Source organism: Lampetra planeri, chromosome 26 (genome assembly GCF_965212315.1).
Source record: "Lampetra planeri chromosome 26, kcLamPlan1.2.h2, whole genome shotgun sequence".
Taxonomy (NCBI): domain Eukaryota; kingdom Metazoa; phylum Chordata; class Hyperoartia; order Petromyzontiformes; family Petromyzontidae; genus Lampetra; species Lampetra planeri.
In genome coordinates, this window is record NC_136132.1 from 12,757,464 (window position 1) to 12,781,342 (window position 23,879).

The window sequence follows — 23,879 nt, forward strand, 5'->3', positions numbered from 1 at the left end:
AGCTCTTTTCATCGCCCCGTCGCCGGTGTGGTCCATCCCCCGGCAGCGTCTAGTCCTGCCCTAGGCCTCGCTGGCCACCACGGTGTTTTTCACACGCACACGCGTACACCTCGTGGTGCACACGTACACACGGCGTCCGTGCATCGTCGACGAGGAGCCCTCGCGCGTCGCGCACTCGGCCGCACGGCCACGCTCCGCAGCCGGGCACGACGCAGGCATCGCTCGGTTCACACCGCCGCCCGCCCCTTCTGCACAGGTATACCAGTGTCCCTACTGCACCTACTGCTGCGCCGACGGGAGCCGCATCCAGATGCACGTGGTGTCGCAGCACTCGGTGCAGCCGGCGCTGCGCTGTCCGCTCTGCCAGGACGTGCTGAGCAGCAAGATCCACCTGCAGCTGCACCTCACGCACCTGCACAGCGTCGCCGCCGACTGCGTCGACAAGCTCATGGCCGTGGTACGGTCGCGCCCCCTCGCCTCCCGTCGATGTCCCCTCCCCCGGGTGTTTGTGTTGTCGTCTCGTGAATGGCGCCTGGCGACGATCCGCTGCCTCTCCCCGGCGCATCGGACCCTGCTTGCGGCACTCCACGGTCGAGGCGGCGTGGGGGTGTCGCCCGCCACTGACGGCAGCCGTCGGCGGTGGACTGGAACTCGGGGTTCGTAGCGTAGCGTGCGAACTGCCCGCGTCATTCTTTTTAAACTTCGTAATGTTGATATTTGCAGTGCCTGCGTCTCGTTCACTTGTTCAATAGATGCCCCGCACGAGTAATTGTCATGTAATGCGCGTTTTTGCGTAGAATATTGCACGTGGGGGATGAGAAGTCTTATACGGGTGATATAGAAACACACCACGATATCACGGCGAGACCTTCGATCCGCCGCCCGACAGCCCGGCACCGAGACTCCGCCACTGCTCTGCCCCTTGCTGGGGCTTGTTCATCGTGTGTCGCCTAATCGGCGTGTCGGTGGCAAATATATAATGGGCAGACCATTGGAGAGAAAAGTATTACTGAATTGGGCCTCCTGCACTCTGGATTCTAAGAGCGTTGGTCCTCTTTCCACCCGCAAGCAATTTATTACGAAACCTCCTTCCCCGGCTCCGCCGATTCCCAGCGACCGCGATCTCTGAGAGGGGACACTGGAGCCGTCTGGCCTCGCCAGTCCCTGTTTACGCGTCGCCTGCTCAATGGAGCTGTCGTTGACCTCCCCCGTTCGCCAGGAGGTCGCCCTTTCTCCACGCCGCCGCTCTCGCGGTGTCAAACGGATGTCACCTTGCTGTCAATGGCGAGGGCACTTGTGACTGTCTTAAACAGAATTAAGACTTATCTCTTCTCCATTGCGCGCCATTGATTTTGTTAAAAAAAACCCCTTCGCTCTCCCGGCCCATCCCGTTTACTTGCACTTGGTACCATACAGCGCTCGACTTGAATCATTTTTCAAGGTTCGGGGAAATGATCCGTTCTTCATTGACTTTTACGTTTTGAATGTGGCCTCGCATTCCTATGAAAATACGAAAGGAATTATCCTTGGCTATGAATGAAGGGGGATAAGGGGAGGTTTGATTGACACGAGTAGAGACTGCAGGGAAATACTTGACACTTGACCTAGCCTTGATGTGTGCGTGTCATCGTGATAGCGCCGATTGTAAAGAAATGTCCAATTTTCAATGAGGTAATTCAAATTCTATGAAAATTCATAATTGAATGCACTTACACGGCATCCTCGGCCTGTGGTACAACCACCGCCCACGCCGCCCTGCTCCTCCTAAGTGCGTTGTGGAGAGTCTGTGTGGTGAGTCTGTGTGGAGAGTCTGTGTGGTGAGTCTGTGTGGTGAGTCTGTGTGGTGAGTCTGCGTGCTGATTCTGCGTGCTGAGTCTGCGTGCTGAGTCTGCGTGCTGAGTCTGCGTGCTGAGTCTGCGTGCTGAGTCTGCGTGGTGAGTCTGCGTGGCGAGTGTGCGTGGTGAGTCTGTGTGGAGAGTCTGAGTGGTGAGTCTGTGTGGTGAGTCTGTGTGGTGAGTCTGTGTGAGAGTCTGCGTGGTGAGTCTGCGTGGTGAGTCTGCGTGGTGAGTCTGCGTGGGGAGTCTGCGTGGTGAGTCTGCGTGGTGAGTCTGCGTGGTGAGTCTGCGTGGTGAGTCTGCGTGGTGAGTCTGCGTGGCGAGTCTGCGTGGCGAGTCTGTGTGGTGAGTCTGTGCGGCGCACTCTGCTGCTGGACTCGCCCCTGCCTACCCCTCCCCTCTCACCTCGCTCTACCCCCAGGCCCCGTGTGCTCTCCTACCTGGAGCGATGAGTTGATAATATTATTGTGGAATTAATAGCGCAGTGTGTTTTAGGTTTTCGTCGCAATGTTTTGTTCCTTCAGTTTTAAGTTGGCTTTGCGAAGCACCTCGAGTTGTGGTCGTGTTTAGATGCTATATTTGTTTTTTGTATGTATATTTAATCCTGTTTGTTATTATTGTTTTACACTCCGCTGTGTAGACCGGCATCATATTGCGTGTGTTTGGAGCTTCCACTAAATCTCATCACGCGTGGAACGGCGGTGGAGTGGTCAGCGCAATTCGCTACGAACCCGGTGGCTCGAGTTCGATTCCCGTTCACCGCCAACATCGGCAGAAAATATCCAAATCGCTGCTGGCGTCTCCCCTAGATCAACTCGGCCTTAACGAGTACCCAGTGCGGTGTGTAAACATAAGCACTGGGGAGATGAAGGTGGCCGGGCGTGGTGCTCTTGCCAAGTCCAAGCACGTGAGCTCGGAGGTGGCGCCAAGTGTAAAAACGGGAACTGCCCAAGTCCCGTATCACCTGCCTCAGTGAAGCTTGCGAAGATAAGTCGATGCCTAAAATGTTACCGTTTTAGCTTCATCGCCGGCTTCATCGCCGGCTTCATCACCGGCTGCATCAGCTGGCTTATGGCCATAATGAATATGAGTTATTCAATATTTTATCCCTCCCCAGGCAAACATTGTCCCATTCAAATGTCAGGCAAGGGGTGGGCAGGCTGTGATTTACATGTTGAATCAATATGGATTTTGGAACCGCTGCCCTTTTCAAAATTGTTATATAAGCTTCAACAACGCTATTTTGGAAATTATTCATAAACGCCGGTAAAGGTCTAAGGTCCGAGAGAGGGAAAATGGGAGGAAAAAAAATCCGTCGTGCTCTTAATGCGCGGGTCTTCCATTAGAAAAAAATATTAAATGTTGGAATAACAAGATGAGCTCCCCGACCGCACGGCCGGCTCGCTCCCTGTCGGAACGCCGCATTCCCCTCGCATCTTAATTGATGGCCCCTTGCGAGGTGAAAAGGCGGAAGCTGTGACCACGTTGTGCGATGCAAGGCCGCCCCCCGTGTTTTAATTTATTACGGCACGAGACACAAACACACCTAAGTTCAGACCCGAATGAAGACCCCCCCCCCGCCCCCCACCTGCGTGAATTAAAGGACTGAAATGGCTCCAAGGCAAACGCACTTTGTTTGTTGTAATAATCGATCAAATGATTCGGCACAAAGAATCCCGTGGCCTCGCCGCAAGTTGTTACAGCTGCAACTTCATAAAAAGGCCCCATTCATTAGTTGCTCCTCCTCGGGCCGTTCCGCAAAGCATTTGTACAGCTGGGAGCTGTATATTAGTTCTACTCGGCAAAGTTATGCGGGGACCCCGCTGCATTCGGAGTTCTAATTAGCATCCGCGCCGCTCAGCCCGACACCTTGAAGCAGTCGTGACAAATGGGGGGGCCATTCTCGCTCAAGTTATCAAGAAAATGGGGGGGGGGGGCGCGTAAAAAAAACGTACTCATTATCATGCCCTACGGTACGGAACAAGAAATGCATCAGAGTGAATTCCGTGGACGTGAGTGGCAATCCCGATCACGTCTGTTGTATATTTATGCAAAACCAGTCACAGTCTGAGGGAGAGATTCAATTTTCGCTTCATGCATTTCCGTTTCAACTCGCCGCACAATTGAATGCAACATTTAAAAGTCGACGGTCAGACGAAAAAAACTGCAGATGAGTAAATAGTTTATTTTTTTTGTTGCCATAGCGGACAAACAGAAAGTTCGCAGCAGACGCATTGCGCAGCAGACGCGATGTGCAGCAGACGCGTAGCGCAGCAGATGCGTAGCGCAGCAGACGCGAGCGCAGCAGACGCGATGCGCAGCAGGCGCGACGTGCAGCAGACGCGTGCGCAGCAGATGCGACGTGCAGCAGACGTGACGTGCAGCGGACGCGATGTGCAGCAGACGCGTTGCGCAGCAGACGCGATGTGCAGCAGGCGCGACGTGCAGCAGACGTGAATCGCAGCAGTCGCGACGTGCAGCAGACGCGTAGCGCAGCAGGCGCGATGTGCAGCAGACGTGGTTTGCGCAGCAGGCGCGAAGTGCAGCAGGCGCGTTGCGAAGCAGACGCGACGTGCAGCAGACACGAGGCACAGCAGACGCGTCGCACAGCAGACGCGATTTGCAGCAGACGCGACGTGCAGAAGACGTGCAGCAGACGCGATGTGCAGTAGACGCGACGTGCAGCAGACGCGACGTGCAGCAGACGCGATGCGCAGCAGACGCGATGTGCAGCAGACGCGATGTGCAGCAGACGCGTCGCGCGTCTAAGATGCGTCGTGCAGCAGACGCGTAGCGCAGACACTTTGCATGGACACGCCGTACAGCAAACACACTGCACAGACTCGTCGTACAGACGGCCTCGTTCGCCGCGGGGATCTTGTTGTTGCGAGGAACACACGAGATATCATCGTCTCACGCCTTCCGCAGCACGACCTTGATTATTAAGGCAAAACCTCCTCGGCAGTCGCATTAATGAGGTGGGTCAGGAGCAGGCCTCCATGGCCCCCATCTTCTATTGGGACGCCTTTTTTTTTTTCCACGGGCCCTGCCGCCTCCCTCGCCTTTATGAAATTTTAATACCGCTCCGCTGAAAAACGGCCGCCCCTCCACCCACGAGGGGAAGCGCCGGTGAGGCCGTAATGAGAGTGCACTAAATCACCAAGAGGTTACCCTTCCTAGCAAAGGTTGCGCGGCTGCCCGTCGCAGCCAAGTAATGAATTGGCTCCCTCTAGGTTTGTCTTAATTTTCTGCAGAATTTTTTTTTACTCTTTTATATTTTATCCTTGTGGTTTTTGCTGATGGAACGATTTTGTCAGTTGCAAATATTTTTCTGTGCGTACAGCGGAATGGCCAGAGACGGTGAGGGGGGGGAGATGGCGGACGTGGGAGAACGCTGTTTCGTGATGCGCAGCCCGTGTGTGGCGGTTGTGTAATTATTTCTTGAGCGCGCGCACGAGCGCTGCGCTTCTCGCGAAGGCTCGCTGACCCGCGCCGGTATAAGTGGGATCTCTTACAGAATATTTGGGGGGATATATTAGCCACTGAAGTACACGGCAAATAAATTAGACGCTGCCATCATATTTCCTCATTAACTGTCACTTGGAAACAATGGATTGTGTTTCTATTAGTGGCTGAGAACACGGGGTTATTTCCCTCCGTAATAAGACTCGATAGTGTGTTTATTATTTTACTCGGGATTGTGTGAGAGCGGAGCAGCTAGATAAATATACGCATGTTTTCGTCGTGATCGCAATTCATATCGCTTAAATGCTACCGTTCTGAGCGATTAGTGTTGGGTAACGATAAATAAATAACACACCGTGCACGTTTCGTGTCTACGCGTGAATGTATTACACCGTTTGGTCCGTCCGCTTTATTGGCCCTTTAGACTTGGGTTCACCGGCAGCAATCGTGTTTTAACGAAAAAACCTCTGCTGTACCGGTTTCAATGTCATGGGCCTCATCAGCAGAGGTGCTGGGCAAATACTGTTCGGCCTGTTATTCGCCGGAGCACTCCTCATCGGAGCAAAACGCATTCGTGTATGAACATTGTGGAAACGCCTTCCTATCCGCATCCCCCGCTTGAAAGTAAAATACTTTGCCTTCTCTGCCGCCCTCCGGAGCGGCGATAACCGCCAGCTTTTGTTTAAGCAATCAAACTATATCGCGTTAGTTTCACTCTTTGATTATTTTTTTTAGGATTAAAAAAATAAGCACAAATTGAAAATAGAGCAATGTGATCATTGTAAGCGTAGCTACGTGACATTAAAACATCTTTCTCATAAAGGAACCTTAAAGTATATACGGCCAAAAAGATAGAAAGTTGTAAATGCGGTGTGAAAAATAGAGACGCGAATGGGAAAACAACCATCTCATTACCATTTACATAGGAGCCTTCTCAATTATGCCTCTGGTAATCTCACTGCAATTACGTGAGTAATTAATTTATATCAAGTCATTATTCTGTCCGGACAAAGCTCCAAAGTGCCACATCATTGTTTCTTTTCAACGGGGTACGAAATGAACCCATAATTAAGACCCATTGCCTTTTTACAAAAAAAATGAGAAAGGTGCGTTTGGCATTTTGCACTAATTCAGTCAAAAGAAAATTCGTGAATGGATCCTCGGAAGCAGATGCTGCATCCATTGTGACCTCCGCGAGTGTGCAGGTAACGAGCGGCTCTCGCCGTCCACCTGAAGGACAAAAACAAAGGCGCTCCCGGCTTCCCGCCGAGGAGAAAAAAAGGGCTTTGTGAAATTGCATTTAATACCCTCCTCCTCCTCCTCTTCCCCTTCATCGCGGCCGGCTTGACACGGGCTCGTCGGGGCTGCCCGCTAATCAGTGCGGCGGTGGCGGCGCGTGCGCCCGTGCCGTCTCCTGTAGGTCTCGGGGCCGGAGGTGATGATGCCGAGCAGCACGTACCTTTCGGCGGCCGGAAATGCGGTGACGGCGGCGACGACAGCGGCGACCACGTCGGCCACGGCCACCACCACGGCCGTTGCTTCCTTGGGATCGGCGGCGGCGGTGCCGGTATCCGAGAGGGACGGCAGGATACCGGGGTCGGCGATGCTCGAGAACCGGGCCAAGATGGGTGAGGAACGCCGCGGTGTTTGCCTGACGCAGCTTGTGCGTGACATGTGCAAGGTAGCAGCGGTCTTCGATCTGTAGAGGCTCTCGGCTGGACATGTTCAGCGTGTGGCGACGTGTGCTCCATGTCAGAGAGAGAGAGACGCTGGTGTAGGTTGTAATGAAAGTAAAAGCATTACGGGTTATTTCCGGCGAAAATAAATAATGTATTACATCCAGTGTATGATTGTTATCTTCAGAGGCCACAGTAAATACATATACCATTTTACTTCAGTTAATTTGCGGTGCCGAATTTGTATTTATTTATGCCTTTTTATTACTTCTGTGTGGCTGATTATGTGTTGCTAGCGCCGTGTGTGAAAACAAAACCGTCCATCACAATCGAACCCAACGTTTGTGTTTTAAAAATCATACGCGTGGCATTGTGGAGGAAACGCTTAACTTCTCCGGCGCGTTGACCGATGCAGCCGTGAGGCTTGTTCGTTCCGTAGTAACGTCGATGCCATCGCGCATTTCTTCCAGAAGAAAACTTGGACGACCCAGAGAAGCCCGGCACCTCTCAGGAGCGGCCGGAAGCCGGCGGGGCGCCGCAGAGCTCGCAGAAGGGCTTCCTCTGCTGGAAGAAGGGCTGCAACCAGTACTTCCGCAAACCCAGTGCGCTGCAAGCCCACTTCTCCGAGATCCACGCCAAGCAGCGGCAGCAGCTGCCCGTGTCTGACCGCCACGTGTACAAGTACCGCTGCGGCCAGTGCAGCCTGGCGTTCAAGACGCCGGAGAGACTGCAGCTGCACTCGCAGTACCACGCAATCCGCGCCGCCACCGTCTGCGCCCTCTGCCAGCGCAGCTTCCGCACCATCGCGGCGCTCGGCAAGCACCTGGAGACGGGCCACCCCGAGCTGAGCGAGGCCGAGATCCGGCAGCTGTGCGGCGGCCTGCAGGGCAACGGGGAGCTGCTGGCGCTGGAGGAGGGCCTGGGCAACGAAGACGAGGTGGCGCTGCTGGCGGAGCATGACAGAGGGGACGAGTTTGAGAGCGACGCCGAGAGCAAGCAGAGCCCGACGGAGAACGAGATGGGGGGCGGCCCGGACGACCCGTCGTCGGACTTGAAGCGCACGCTGCCCTTTCGCAAGGGCGCAAACTTTCCGATGGAGAAGTTCCTGGATCCCTCGCGGCCGTACAAGTGTACCGTCTGCAAGGAGTCGTTCACGCAAAAGAACATCCTGCTCGTCCATTACAACTCGGTGTCGCACCTCAACAGGCTGAAGAAGGCCCTGCAGGAGACATCGATCGCCAGCGCGCAGGCCGACTCGGCACCAAGCGGCATCGACAACAAGCCGTACCGCTGCAGCACCTGCAACGTGGCCTACAGCCAGAGCTCCACGCTTGAAATTCACATGCGCTCCGTGCTGCACCAGACAAAGACGCGCGCCGCCCTGCAAGAGTCGTCGGTCGCGAACAGCACAAGCGGCTCCACTGCGCACGCCGGCGCCGGCGGCACCGCCTGCAGCGGCAGCAACGGGAATGGGAAGAAATTAAACAGCGGTGGGGGAGGCGGTGGCAACAAGAGCGCCGGCAGCCCGTCAGCTGCGGAGAGTGGCGGCAGCGGCGGCGGCAAGGTCCCGGGCCGGGCGTCCACGAGCAAAACCCCCGAGCTCACGGCAGAACAGAAGCAGCAGCAGCAGCAGCAGAAGAAGAAGGCGCTTAGCGACGCGATTTCGAACCAGCAGGCGCTGGTTCAGGCACAGACGGAAGCGCTGGCTCAGGCACACGCGCAGGCGCAGTTCCAACAGGAGCTGCAGCAGGCGGCGTTCCTGCAGCCGCAGCTCTTCAACCAGGCGCTCTTCCCAAATTTCCCCATCACCGCCGAGGCGTTCATGCAGCTGCAGCAGCAGCAATTCTTCTTCCCCTTCGGCCTGGCCGGCACCGATTTCCAGCTGCACCCAGAGATGGCATTCCCCGCGTCGAGCGCTCTGGCAATGTCCAGCTCGGCGGCTTCGACACTTGGCGAGCTGAAGCAGCAGCAACAACAACAGCAGCAGCAGCAGCAGCAACAGCAGCAGCAGCTGCAGCAGCAACTTCAAAAGCAGCAACACAGGCTGGAGCAGCAGCTGCAGGTGTCCATCCAAGCGGCTGAGAAGCAGAAAGAAAATGAGGACTCAAAGAGTGGGGAGGCAGACGAGGAGGAGGAGGAGGCGGATAACGACTCATCGATGGTGGACACGCAAACGAGTGGCGACAATTCGGACGCTCAGAAGTCGGGACCGTCGGACCCGTCGCTGCTACCGGCTCGAATCCCGGCCTACGCCAGGGGCAATGCCACGAGGGCGCTGCTGGAGAACTTTGGCTTCGAGCTGGTGATCCAGTATAATGAGAACCGGCAGAAGCCTCTCCGGAAGGACAAGAGCGTGATCTGCGAAACACTGGGGAAGTTAGAATGTGAAACGTGCGGCAAGCTCTTCTCGAATCTGCTGATCCTGAAGAGCCACCAAGAGCACGTGCACCAGCAGTTCCTGCCTTTCGAGGAGCTCGAGAAATACTCGAAGCAGTACCGAGAGACCTACGACAAGATTTACCCGATACGCGCCCCGACGCCCGAGCTTCCGGCTCTGCCCCCGCCTCCCCCTCCTCCTCCCCCTCCTCCTCCGCCGCCTCCTCCGCAGCCAGTCCAAAAGCTCGCCACCCCGCCCGGCACGCCGCCGCAGCCACAGCCGCAGCCGCTGGCCCAGCAGCAGGCGCCCGTGCCGCAGCTGTCCATGTCCATGGAGTCGATGCCCCTCCTCTCGCCGCTCATGATGCAGCCGATGCAGCTGCATTCGATGGCGTCGCAGCTCGCGTCGCAGCTCATGCCCATGGACTCTCTCACCCCAGACCTGATACAGCTGTACCAGCAGCACCAGCAGCAGCAGCAGCAGCTTGACCCGGCGTTCCTGCTGCAGCAGCAGCAGAACAAGCGGCCGCGCACGCGCATCACGGAGGAGCAGTTGAACATCCTCCGAGCGTACTTCGACATCAACAACTCGCCGGGCGACGAGCAGATCCAGGAGATGGCCGACAAGTCCGGCTTGCCGCAGAAGGTCATAAAGCACTGGTTCCGCAACACGCTGTTCAAGGAGCGCCAGAGGAACAAGGACTCGCCGTACAACTTCAACAACCCGCCATCGTCGAGCCACGACGAGATCAAGCTCGATTCGCAGCCTCCGACGCCCGAGTCGGTGCAGTCCGAGCCGTCGTCCATGAGCAAGCGGTCGAGCCGCACGAGGTTCACCGACTACCAGCTGAAGGTGCTGCAGGACTTCTTCGACACGAACGCCTACCCGAAGGACGACGAGCTGGAGCAGCTGTCGAACCTGCTCAACCTGCCGACGCGCGTCATCGTCGTGTGGTTCCAGAACGCCCGGCAGAAGGCGCGGAAAAGCTACGAGAGTCAGGTGGAAGGCAAGGAGGGGGGGGAGAAGAGGGAACTGCCGACCAACGAGCGCTACATTCGGACAAGCAACCTCAACTACCAGTGCAAGAAGTGCAGCGTCGTCTTCCAGCGCATATTCGATCTGATCAACCACCAAAAGAAGCACTGCTACCGGGACGAGGAAGACAGCTTCACCCGCGAGGACAGCCAAACGGAGGACTCCATGGACGCCACCGATCAGGTCATGTCCAACGACCTGCCGCCGTCTCTGTCGGCTCACGCGCAGGCCACCGGCCTCTGTAACTCGGAGAGAGAAGAAAGCAAGAAAACTATTCCCAAAGTCGAGCCTAGGGAGGAAAAACCAAAGCAAGCTGACGCCGCTCCTGTGCCGCAGGAAAGCACTGCACAAACACAGCAGCAGCAACAGCAGCAGCAGCAAAAACCAAAACACGCACAACCTCAGCCGCAATCTAGTCCCCAAATGACTCGGCAGGTACCGCAGAGTCCGGTCCAGAGCATGGTGACTCCTCAGCTGAACAATCTGCCCGCCCAGCTTCTTCATTACCAGTGCGACCAGTGCAAGGTCGCGTTCCCTTCTTTCAACCTGTGGCAGGAGCACCAACGCATGCACTTTTTGTCGGCGCAGAACCCGTTCGTCCACCCGGCCGCGTTCCTCGACCGCTCCATGGAGATTCCCTTCCTGCTCTTCGACCCCGGCTCCAGCGCGCTCATGTCAAGCCCCATGCTCTCGGGGGCCCTGCCGCAGATCCCCTCGCAGTCGACGCCATCCCCGTCCACCCCCACATCTGCCACGGGGCCACCCAAGCCCGAGGAGAAGGCGGGCGCCAGCAAGAGCGACACGGACGGCGGAGAGGAGCCGCACCGGGACAAGAGGCTGCGCACGACCATCACGCCGGAGCAACTGGAGATCCTCTATCGCAAGTACATGCTCGACTCGAACCCCACGCGCAAGATGCTGGACCACATCTCCAACGAGGTGGGCCTTAAGAAGCGCGTGGTGCAGGTGTGGTTTCAGAACACGCGCGCACGCGAGCGGAAGGGCCAGTTCCGCTCACTCGGCCCGGTGCAGGTGCACAGGCGCTGCCCGTTCTGCCGTGCCCTCTTCAAGGCGCAGACTGCCCTGGAAGCCCACATCCGGTCCCGCCACTGGCACGAGGCCAGGCAGGCGGGCTACAGTATTGTGCCAACATCGCCCGGCGCCGGAGAGAATCCGCACAAGGATAACCCCTTCGATCACGGCGACTTCTCCTTGTCGCTGTCCCACTTTAATAGCTCCTTCGACCACGAGCATCAGTCGAGTCTGATGTCGCTGATGAGTAAGTCGATGGAGGTGCCCAGCCATGCTCTCCTGAGCCAAATGTCCAACAAGAGCGAGGCCTTCGACGTGGACAATTCCTCGCTCGCCAACGAAACGTCGGCGGGCGCAGCCGAGCCTCCCGGCGGCGGTGGCGGCGGCGGCACCGACGACGAAACTCCCGCCGGAACCTCGGCGAACGTGAGCTACGAGCAGAGCAAACTGGACAACGATGATGCCTCCTCGGTGAACACCGCCATCACCGACCACACGACCGGCGACGAGGCACACGGCGACAACGACGTCTCCAGCGGCACCGCCGCCACGCGTGCGGACGCGAAGGCGCGGGGCGCGCGCGTGAAGAGCGAAGACTCGTTCCTGCCGCCGCTCCCGGCGGCCGAGAGCAGCGACGGAAGGTCCTCGGATGGGCTGGCGAGCCCCGGCTTGAGCGTGTCGACGCCGCGCGATCACGACGTGCGCGACTACAACGAAACGTCGAGCTACACCGGCACTCGCACGCCCAGCCCCACGGGCAGCATCGGCATCTCGCTCCCGAAACTCGGGTCTCCGGATGAGCGGCCCGGCCAGAAGAGGTTTCGAACCCAAATGTCCAATCTACAGCTAAAGGTACTAAAAGCTTGTTTTAATGACTACCGTACACCCACAATGCAGGAGTGTGAAATCCTAGGCAGTGAGATTGGGCTGCCCAAACGCGTGGTGCAAGTGTGGTTTCAGAACGCACGTGCTAAGGAGAAGAAGTCTAAGCTAAGCATGGCCAAGCAATTTGGGATGGACCCGCAGACAGGGTTGGAGCTGGGTCCGAAGACGGAGTGTGGCCTATGTGGCGTGCAGTTTGGCGCGCGGCTGTCCATCCGTGACCACGTCTTCTCCCCGCAGCACATCGCCAAAGTGAGGGAGAGCGTGGGCAGCCAGCTGGACCGGGAAAAGGAGTTCCTCGACCCGGCCACGGTCCGGCAGCTCATGGCTCAGCAGGAGCTTGACCGCATCAAAAAGGCGAACGAGGCAATGGGCCTTTCGGTGCCGCAGCAGCTGCAGCAGCAACAGCTGCAGCTGCAGCAACAACTGCAGCTGCAGCAGCAGGGCTCCTTCAATGGCCCAGGGCTGAGTGTGTCGTCGGCTTACTCCGCGATCCCGGGGCTGTCCCCCATGCTGATGTCCGGCGTTGGAGGGTCTCCTTCGTTGCAGAACTTCACTTCGACCTCCACCGGTAATTGTGATGACGTCACGTTGTGTGGTGCAGCGACAGAGTTTTGAGTCGGACTTGGATCCATATCTAACGTCAGGCATTTAAAAAACGGCGTTCCTTTGAGCGAGCCGGACTTTGCCGATGAGACGACGAATGTCAAAGCCGGTCAAAAGCTTTGCTTGTGGTGAACCAATGCTGCTGAAATTATGCACTCCCCAGATGGGCCCTACATCTGATGGGATCTGTAAAAATTAAAATTTGTGTTCATGTCGAGGAACAGACTCGTGAAGGGGAGGCGAAATTGCCTGACGATTTAATTTTTGCCACTTATGATTCTGCCCCATCAGTCTGACATTGTTCGTGACTGATTTGCTTTTTGTAAGATTATGCAATGTTAATACGATGGTTCAGTAATAATGGGGGAGCTCTTCAGGGAGCACTTCATCCAGCAGTGGATTTACCACGGTTCACGATAACAAATGGAAGAATACCATTTCATTCTGTGTATATATATATATTTTTTTATGTTGCAGACATTATTTATATTTAGCGCTCGCTGACATCCACCTAACAAGCAAGGAAACATTTGTATTCACAAATTTGTATTCACAAATGTGTTACTGAATCATAACTAAGGGACGTTTTTTTTTGTCACAATGGAGCAAATATAAACATTGATAGCGACACCCCATGACCCTGCTTAACGCAAATGTGATCACGGGGTCTTTAATGCTCAATTTGCAGTGCACATCAGGTCTGTCAATTTGCGTCAGGAATTACCAACTGGCTGCGGAAATTGAACCGCTGACTTCATGAAAAAGTCATGCAATCAATCGGGCCACAAGGCTGTCTCACCACCCAAAATTACGAAGATTTTTCTACCGTTTCATCGTGTGTCAGTGTGCCGCGCGGATACATTCGTTTTTTTTAAATGGGGCTTGTGACACACACGCACTCGCAAGCACGCACTCGCAAGCACGCACTCACACACACACACTTGCACGCACTCACACACACACTCCTACGCACTCACACACACGCACGCCGGCGGTGGTTTCACTCCACGTCAAATCTCGGACGCGAAGCAGGGGCTGAACCTCAATAGTGCTTAGATGGGTGTGACCACTGCGTGCACACAGCAGGCTGCATAGCAGACAAATGCATCGTTGTACTGTTCTTCTATGCTGCCGAATATCTACCCTCCTGACCTTCAACCCATACTGATCAGAGTGGTGAAGTATGATCAAACAAACCCCCGTGATCCATCGGGTGTGGGAAAGCCCTTATCTAGCAATGGGCTGATGATGCACAAGTGATAGTGGGTCATATGATAACAAATATTAAAATAAAAATGCATCTGTGTGCGCGTGCGTTTGCGCGTGTTCGCAGCCATGGCTACATCCACCGCGAGCCTCATGGGGCTGCCGATGTCCTCCATCCCTTCGCCGGGCCTCTCCCTCTCTGGCGCGGTCAAACCTCAGCAGCCGCGAATGTCCACGCCAACACAGTCCGCCTCGGCGCACCAACCCGAGCAGCACGGCAGCGTGAAGAAGGAGAAGGAGGCGGAGAAAGAGAAGCTGAAGCTGGTGGCGGTGGCGGCGGTGAAAAAGGAGAAAGCAGAAAACGCCTCGGCCACGGCGGCCCAGGAGGCGATGGAAGGCGCCATGGACCACTCCCAGCTGCAGGCCCTGCAGGCCGCGTTGGCCGGCGACCAGGCCACAGCGGCGGCGCTGCTGGCCGGGCAGCTCTTCCCCTGCTTCCTGCCGGGCTTCCCTCCTTACTTCAACACCGCCCCGCACCACCAGATCCCTCCGGCGGCGGCTGCAGCGGCCGCAGCGGCAGCGGCGCTGCAGGGCGGCTACCTGCAGCCTCTGTACGGCATGGAGGCCAGCCTGTTCCCCTACGGGCCCGCCTTCGCCCAGGCCGCCCTGGCCGGCGGTCTGGCGCCAGGCTCGCTGCTGCACCAGCAAGTGCAGCAGTACCAGCAGAGTATGCAGGAGGCTCTGCAACAGCAACAGCAGCAGCAACTACAGCAGCACCAACAACAACAGCAGCAGCACCAACAACAACAGCAGCAGCAGCAACAACAGCAGCAGCAACAACAACAGCAGCAGCAACAGCAGCAGCAACAACAGCAACAACAAAGGATGAGTCACGCGCATTCAGCAAATGGCTCCTCCATGGAGCACCAGCCACGCATTGAGCTTGCTAGCGGACAACCTCCAGCCCAGCAGAAGGCCGAAGATGCTGCCTTTAAAGCGGAAGAAAAGAGCAGAGCGTCGAGCAAGACTCCCGTTTTGAGCCAATCCGAACAGTACACCGCAGATTTTTGCGAAATGAAGTACAGCCTGGTTTGCCGGAAGTGTCAGACGGTGTTCAGCGATGAAGCGTCGGCCCTGAGCCACCAGAAGTCGTTCTGTTACTTTGGGCAGGCCTCGGTGGACGGCCAGGAGACCCTGCTCCGCGTCCCTTCAGGTCAGTACCACTGCTCGGCCTGCGAGGTGGCCCTGCTGGGGGAGGACGGACTGCGCCGCCACCTCCTGTCGGCCTCGCACCGACAGCGAGCTGCCAAACGAGCCTCGACTGACGCCAAAGAGCAACAGCAGCAGCAGCACGCTAGACTATTACCTCACTCCTTCCCCACCCTTGACACCGCGTCTACCTCGCAGCCTCCAACCGACAATGACGACAACAACAACAACAGCAGCAGCAACGCAGCCACCGCAAGCACCATGGCCGCCTCCCTGGAAGCCATCCTCTCCACCGCAAGGCCCTGGTCCTCCGCCCCGGTCAACCCGCCGTCCCTCCCCCACTTCTTGCCGGCCGTTACCTCAAGCTCTCTCGGCTCCTCCGGGGCCCAAGCCCCCGGCGCCACACTGGGCGGCTGCTCGGACGACTCTGAGGGAGAGCCGTGTAGCCCGCAAGGAAGCGCCATGGCGGCCGGTGGCTCGGAGCGAGAGAGCCTCTGTCCGTGAGGCCTTCCCCCCCCCCCCCCGAAACCACCCCACACCTCCCCCCTCTCCTCCGCAGCTTTTGCTGGGCGTGAGCCCCCTCAAAGGCCGAGGCGGGCCCACTCGGAGGCGCTGCACCCTCAGACAGCATGGTTTAGGGCATGCGCACTTCGGGCTCTGAGCGGAAAGAGAGACTGCTATCGAGAGAATTGCACACTGCGCATGGATCCTAGAAATGATGTATCCCCCGAATGGCTAGCTAGTATTAAAACTCATAAGTGTGTAGATACAAATTGCTTACACTCGGTGGGCCTTTTGACAAACTGTCGTGTCCTTGCCAGTTGGGCTCAGCTCGGATTGAAACAAAACTAATATTTATGGCTGCTGATGCAAACCTTTAAATTTTCTAAGGGGGTAAAAAAAAAAGTCGATTGGCCCTCCTTCCCTGACTCTTTTTATCTAAACGGTCCTGGCGATAAACACGGCAGCCCCACGCGGTGCGCGAAATGCCGGCCGCGGTGTCGGCCCCGTCGGCCCTCAGCGAGAGAAAGAGAGAGGCCGGTCGGCCCTGTCGCCCCTGTCGACCCTCGCCGTGAGAGAGAGAGAGGCCTCTCGGCCCGGGACGTTTCAAGGCAAAAGCATTTACAGCGCAGGGCCCGACAGCTGCACCGTGCGTTTGTTACACATAGGTAGGCGAGAGACTAAAACAAACTGAACTTCTTAAGCAATTAAGATTCCAAAGTTTATAACAAAACCAAAAAATAAGGAAATTGGGGTCATTCTCCCGTATGTATAAACCTGCTCCTGGTATACGGTGTTCTATGAAAATAACTTAAAGGTACAACAATGTATTTTTTGGTCTGTTTAAAGGCGCGTAGAAGCACTTACCTCAACCCTACCCGATAGTATCTGGAACGTACAGTACTTTGTTTTTTTATTTTAAATGGGAGTCTTGTCTGAGTTAAGTGCCAGTGCATTCCTTACGAGATGATGTTTTTTTTCCTGAAAAGAATTTATTGAGTTGTTACTTTGCTACCTACCACAAACATTCACAGTTCCGTACTTTTGAGTCTCAGGTCAATACAGATAGAACGACAAAGGTTTTCTTTTGGGTGTCTTTTGTTTTGACCGCATAAAAGTGCAAAGGCTGTTACAGTCCGTGTCATTTTACCTTGGGGTCGTACAACGTTACCGTCTAATGCCACAATGGTTGGGTCTTCGCGGCCAAACTTTGGACAAAGTTTTCAGCCGTGAGAACCTGGCCACTCTACGATGCATTAACGTAGACATCGAAGACAGTCGCCATCGGTTTTTATTTACACAATCCATGTTGATGGGATTTAAACCATGACCACAGATGCCACTAAGCTCCACGTTTCTCTGATGAATAAAAAAATATATATTTTTAGGCCTAAGTAGCTCTCTCTATATACATAGAAAAAATATGGAAACGAAAACATGCATCAGCCATGGCCTAAATCTACTGCTCTTAGCCTTCCTCTGTAGCTTTAACTTCTCACGCATTGGCGTTGTTTTGTAGAATCTGTAGAAATTGTGTAAAAAGGAGGCGGTGCGCCCCTCCGCTTTAAGAAGACGAGTCGCCCCTTTGCTTGTGTTTGCGATTTGATGTGCACTTGCCACCACGATACCTCGCAGCAATCCGCCACTTGCGCTCGCCGTCGTGCCCCTCGCTCCCTCACCCCGCGCCCCAAACCTAGCGAGGCAGCCTCTTGTGCAGTCAACACAACGGTGTCAGAAGTTATTTCTATTTTATTTTTTTCCTCCCTTTTTTTGGGGTCGTTCCCTTCCTCTTTCTCCCTCTTCACAATAATCCAAAGACGACAATTGTAACTGTTGGTGCATAATCGAGCGAGGTATTGTATACTTGAAAAAAAAACTGTGTTGAAAAAAAACTATTAAAAAAAACAACCAACCAACAACAGCAACAGCAGTAGCAACATTTTTGGCGAGCATTTCGATAACATCGATTGAGCTTAAATAACGTTTTAAACAAAAAGAGAGAGAGACGTTTTTGTTTGTTTTCTCTTCGCAAGGACGCCGTTGTTGTTGTTGTTGTTGTGATGCGGACTTTAACACGGCTGCGGATGTCAACATCTGGGCACTTGTGTTGTTACTGTAGAGATTTTGTTTTTTAATTGGTAAACATATAAGCTTTATGTGGCCTCGCATCGTTTAGGCAAGCGTCATGCCATAGTCACCCGAGTGGTTTCTTTATTTTGCTACCACGAGCCTGGCGAGAGAGAGGGCCTGGGCGCAAAGCCAGAGCAGCTTTTGTTTTCTAGGTGCAGTTCTTATCGGCTGTTACATTGGAACTCGCAAGACTGTGAACACTGCTTACATCCCACGTGATAGTAATGTATTGAGAAGGATTTTGTGTAAAAAATAAATAATATGAAGGCCCATTACTGATTCATTCCAAAGTATTTAATAGCATCTACGGGAAAAAAGTATGTTTTTAGTTTGAGACATGACATATATCCAAACAGTTGTATATATATTATCAGCATCGTTGCCTATTACGCAACTTTACGTTACGTATCTGCCATCTCTTAGTTTTGTTGTTGTTTTTGTTGTTGCTGAACATAATGAACCCCTTTATACGTTACAGATCAATCGCTGGCATGTTCCTTAATGTGTTACATTTTGCTGATTATCGTAAGTTAAATGTGTCTTAATGCAAGACTTGTACAGATGTGTATTTTGTTTTGCCGCTCTTATTCCCTGCCGCCTCCGTCATCTCTCCGTTTTGTATATGTTTTCGGTGAAAGGCTGTATCATTTTTTTGTCACGCGATCAGTGTCGATATGTTTTGCTGTTTTCGCGCGTCGTCGATTCGGTGACCTGGGGAGAAGGGGGCACAGCAGCAGCAGGAGGAGGTGTGGAGGATGGCGCGAGGAGCTTGTATAGTTGCATTTAGTTCTTGACGATGACAAAAAAAGAAACGTGGAGAGGACCTGGCCTCCTGTCAACGGTGCAATGTGTCCAGTCTCTACTCATGCAGGGTGTGGAACTGCTAGAAAACCTCACGACGCTGTCCAAAGACTTTCTTCTGATAACGAACTCTTAACCCTCAAAACCCTCAGAGTGCAAACCCCCCCCCCCCGCTCCGACACCCAAGCGGATCCAAAGCATGGGGAGGAGATGGACGAGGCTGTGTGTATTCGAATGGGCGTGCAACTGTCTGCATTGTGAAAGCACTGAATGAAAAAAAAATAAAGAAAAGCTTTAAAAACTTCAATACACTTTCAAAAGGTGGCCAAACATTTCCAAAGGATTTTACTTCTTCTTCTCCTTCTAATTCTTCTTCGTATTCTTCTTTGCCACATTAAATAAACTGTGATTAACTGTGGCAACGAAGTAAGAGAGGGAGGAGCATTAACTCAAGTCGTCGTGTTTGTTCTCGTGTCTTGATCGTTGTGAGAGGCGATCGCTCGCTTGCGCAGCGCGCGCATCCCCAGGGGTGCGCGCCTATGGCGCGAGTCTCGACCGTGTACAATTTGCTGTAGGTTATACAATTCTCATAGCTGTTGACTGTAAGCTGCACACTAAACCAAAAAAGTACATGTTCTTGTTTTCTATGATAGTCTTTCGGTTTTTCTTTTGGTTAATGTAACCTCTGAACGTCTTGACTAAGCTGTGCCGTAACACAGTAAAACTAATGAAGTAAAAAAAAGTCTTTTTAATTATGTTGCAAAACTTGTCATAGATATGTTTATTGTAGATGTACTGGTATTTGACCCTATAGTATGGATCTGCTCGTTGTGATACATTAAAAATTGATATGACCAAAATAAAGCTCATGTCTGTGTTTCATGATAATGTTGTTCATTATTGTTGTTATTTATTGGAATATAATTACATCTGGTTTCGTAGGTTAACGGGGGAGGGAGCGGTGGCACCGTTATTAGCACGCTGCACTATTGACCTGGTGACCTGAGTTCTCGCTCGGGCAATGGCGAACTTTAGTGGCACGGGATACACCGCGTCGTGAATTCTATTCAAACAAGCCGCCATTGCTGACACAGCGAGGGGAGGCCTTCATCCAGCAGTAGATATAAAAAAGGGCTGAAATTATAATTAATATTAATGGATGAAATTCACGATGATTGTTGTCCATGGTGATCTGTGTGCAACATTTGGGGAGCAGTAGTGTTCGTGGTTAGCATTATGCAGTACGAACCCGGCAACCCGAGTTCAATTCCCACTCATGACCAATAACTGGCGAATATTCTAACCGGTCGTGAACCTACCCTAGGTCGACTCAGCCTTAAACAAGTAACTGGTGCGGTGTGCATATATCGGCATTGGATAGGCAGGCGGTACGGACGTGGTGCCGGCCACATCGTGTGCCGTGCCTGCCTTAATAGCTGCTCGCCAACGGCACTTGCCCGTGCAGGCCGCTGAAGGCTATAAGGGGGATCTTTGTGTTCGAGTGAGTGAAGTGCGAGTCGGGATGCTCTGAGAGGAGGAGGAGGAGCAGCATGGAATGAAAGTGAACGCTTTCTTGAAAACGGCACAAGGGCGCATCCCTCACCTCCCATGACCCCCAAATTCCCAGGGCCTCTGTTTGGGTAACATGTTTGTGTCTCGGCGCAGGCAATTCCTCTGCACAACGGCTTCATTAGGCAAAGCGTTTACATTTTTCTTTCATAAGCATCCTTGGTGGCGGCGATCGTTTGAAAGATGTATTTGTTGAGGTCGAAAAACCTGCGCATAATGAGGTTCTTTAGAATGCCGCTGTTTTTGGATTGAACGGGGCACAATGATTTTTTTAATAGGACGGTTCCACAATATACGTGACTGGCCACACACAGCAACATTAAATTAACAGACTTGGCTGTCGATTGAGTCTGAAAACTGAGTTTGTTTCAGGACCTGGGTTTCCCTGATTAAACAAATGCTGCAGTAAAACATTGGTCCGCGAAGGACCACAGATTTATGAACTAAAATATTTATTTCCAAAACTGTCTTCATGGAATAATAGTGGACCTATGAATACGCGTGCATTGCTAGTCTTGTGCACGCACCGTCAGAAGTCGTTATGAACAAGCGCTCGGTGTGCGTGGACATCGAAACGTGCATAAGGTCACGTTTTTAGATGTGGAAATGAGACCGTTCAGAAAACAACAGTCGAGACTTTATCAACATTCTCCCCGCAGTTTTCCGTCTCTGATGGCTCTCGTGTCGATACGATGTTGGGTGTATCATCAGAAATCATTACGCGGGCTGCGCCGGGTATAGAACATACTCATTCGAAATGCCGCATATATTCTCCTTGCCGCCTTTTTTATACATAACATTATACATAACATTTCCATTTTACGGAAAACACAATTTGTCGCAGTGGTGGCCGCGGCCATTGCATCTCGCAAAAACTCGCCCAAAAATCCGGCGAAACGTCGTCTGAGCGCCCGGCGGGTATTTTAAAAAAAAATACGTACATTTGCTTCAAGCAAAAATGCTGACGCGAGATAAGCTTAGCCTTGATCACAGCGGGTTATTGCTGAAATTTCTAGACTGTAGGAGCGTCAGTATCTCTCCCACAGGCCACGATATATCAGACACATCAAAGGGAACGGCAGAGCGCCGCGCCGCACCACCACCAACTCCGCTTTCGTTCCCCTCCCCACCCCACCCGTTTCTGAGCTCCGCGGGCCTCGAATAAATTCCAGGTGCTGGGATGAGAAATGGGACTGCGATCCGTGTCACATCCCCGCAGAATGACGACACCTGGGGAAAGGGGATCACGCCGCGAGTAAATTTTAATGCCGACAGATTTCAATATCGGAGAGCGCGGCCCAGGAAATGAATTCCGCCTTTCAGAAAGCGGGGATGAATTAGTCCCCGCGCTAAGAGATGAGTTAGATGTCTAGAAAAAAGAGAATTGCTCTTCTTTTTTTTTATAAAGCTTTTGTCTTTTTACATTTTATTATTTCGCTCGCTCGCACAGTGAGAAGAGAGAGACACGAGAGAGATAGGCGGCTGCGTCTTTCCCAAATCTCTTTGCCTGTCCCTATCATTAATTATGCACACAGCGCTGGTGGGCCATCATTTTCGGCCTTGTTCAATCCCGCTGCTGGATGAATGCTTCCTCAATCCGCGATCATCCCTCACAATCCTAAGATGTCAAAATCCAAATAGTATCTTCATCGTCATTATCGGTAGCCATGATCAATCCACTGCTGAAAACACCCCATCTCTCGCGACCTTACCATTTAACAATCCACCGAGCACCTGTACACGACCAGGATTTCGTCGCTCCATCTCCACGGCACGGAGCCTCTGATGACACTTCTCGATTCCTTGGCTTGCCACTCCCGTCATTTTTCTTGACCACGGTGTGCACGATGGGTTAGCGCACTGGTCAGCGCATTTCCCTATGAACCCGGCGACCTGAGTTGCACTCCCGCCCATAATTTCTAATCGATGTTGAATATATCGGCGGCCGGTGTTTAGAGCACGTGGCCTCATGCACGGCGCGCGCGACAGCTCTTTGATACCGCGCAGCATAAAGCTTAAGTGTCGACTTATCTCCGGATTTAATTACGTTTGGTGCATTAACCGGCTGACACCGGCGTCGCGTTACATCTGCCCGGCGTCATCTCACCTTCGCAAGCTCCAGGGCACTCATCTCTGCTTGTGATTATCATCACCACCACCATTATTATTATTGCTACTGCTCTGCAGTTGTTTGATTGCCCCTGCACCTGCCTGGCGCCTTTGGCGTTGGGACAAATATATTGCGCAGATAATTACGGCAGAGCCCCACGTGGTTGATGACCGGGTAAATGTTCTTCAAATTGGAGCGAATGGTTGACAGTTGGCGCGCGCCGTGCCCTTCCGTCGCAGGTAAAACACTGGGAGGGGGGCTTGGATTCGACAAATGAACCTTATAGCGGGACCCCGGGGTCCCGAATAAACGGAATTAAAAATCGTAATTAATTTATTTTTGGCAACTCTGCCCTACCGCGAAACATTAACGCAGCGACCCAACTGGCGCGGATCATTCTGTTGTCATGTCGTGTCCGAGGACGAATGCGCAGAAGAGCTGAACAAGCGAATGCACTCCATGCTCGGTTATGGGCAAGATCATAAGTCTTATCCAAAGCTGCTCAAACTGCCTACCCGATTTAAGTCCTTTATTTGTCATAGCGGTATGTGTAATACAGTGAAACTGCTCTCTTATCTTCATTATTATGTGTAACCTACCAAAGTCTGCGGCCAGGATCAATCGATGACAATCCTATTATCTGCAGATATTTACCAGATGAGATGCGTTGCACCGTTAATTCCTCCTGTTTTATCATACTTCTCTTGTCCGTTTGCATCTGTGCAGATAGGTTTTTTTGCCGTTAAACCATAGTCCCCACATATCGCTCGTATCAATGCGGATAAGAGGAGCGGCGACCCACTACTCTGCAGAAGTAACACTGGTATAAACGCTTGATACAACATGAACAGCGCATTAAAAACACGTACTATTGTATGTACTGTTTACAAAGTGTGTTCACACATTCACACCGCGAAACACGATGATTGCGAAGGGGTGTAAATCATTTTTTCGATAGTGTATTTAAATAGAGGTACTGCAGGTAAGTAGTTTTCAGTATTAAAGGCATAGTTTAACAAGACAACACTTGCCACCATCCTTCAAACCCATTGGTGAAAAAGAGCAAAGTTTTTGTTTACATTATAATATAATCTTGACTTAAATATCACGACGTTTCGATCGCAAGACAAGCAATCGTCATCAGGTGAATATTATAGCGGGAGAACTGCTGAGGATTTCTATTCGCAGCAGCTCTCCCGCTTCTATTATTTGTTCTATCTATGTGGCTTTACCGAAAGACCCAAAGAATATTATAACATGATGTTTATGTGATAGCCGGGGGCTTGCGGGACCCCGGAGTCTCGCCATAAGGTTCAATTGTTGCTGTATTTAAACATAGTGGTGGATACACATTATTGGGTCTTTCGGTAAAGTCACATAGATAGGTTAAAAGAAAATAACAAAAAACTACGACGTTTCGATCGCAACACAAGCGTTCGTCATCA

General features: G+C 53.0%; 1 protein-coding gene across 3 annotated transcripts in view; it reads left to right on the forward strand.

Moving 5' to 3' along the window:
- The window catches only part of ZFHX3 (zinc finger homeobox 3), a 127,043-nt gene extending 111,187 nt beyond the window's left edge, over positions 1-15,856 (forward strand). For 2 of the 3 annotated variants that reach the window (XM_078606844.1, XM_078606845.1), the window contains 4 exons: positions 257-457; positions 6,721-6,928; positions 7,447-12,873; positions 14,242-15,856. In XM_078606844.1, coding sequence (XP_078462970.1) covers positions 257-457; positions 6,721-6,928; positions 7,447-12,873; positions 14,242-15,827 — 7,422 coding nt within the window. In that variant the 3' untranslated portion in view covers positions 15,828-15,856. The remainder of the gene's footprint in view (positions 1-256; positions 458-6,720; positions 6,929-7,446; positions 12,874-14,241) is intronic. The other variant, XM_078606846.1, reaches the window with a different exon arrangement.
- The last annotated feature ends 8,023 nt before the right edge of the window (positions 15,857-23,879 follow it).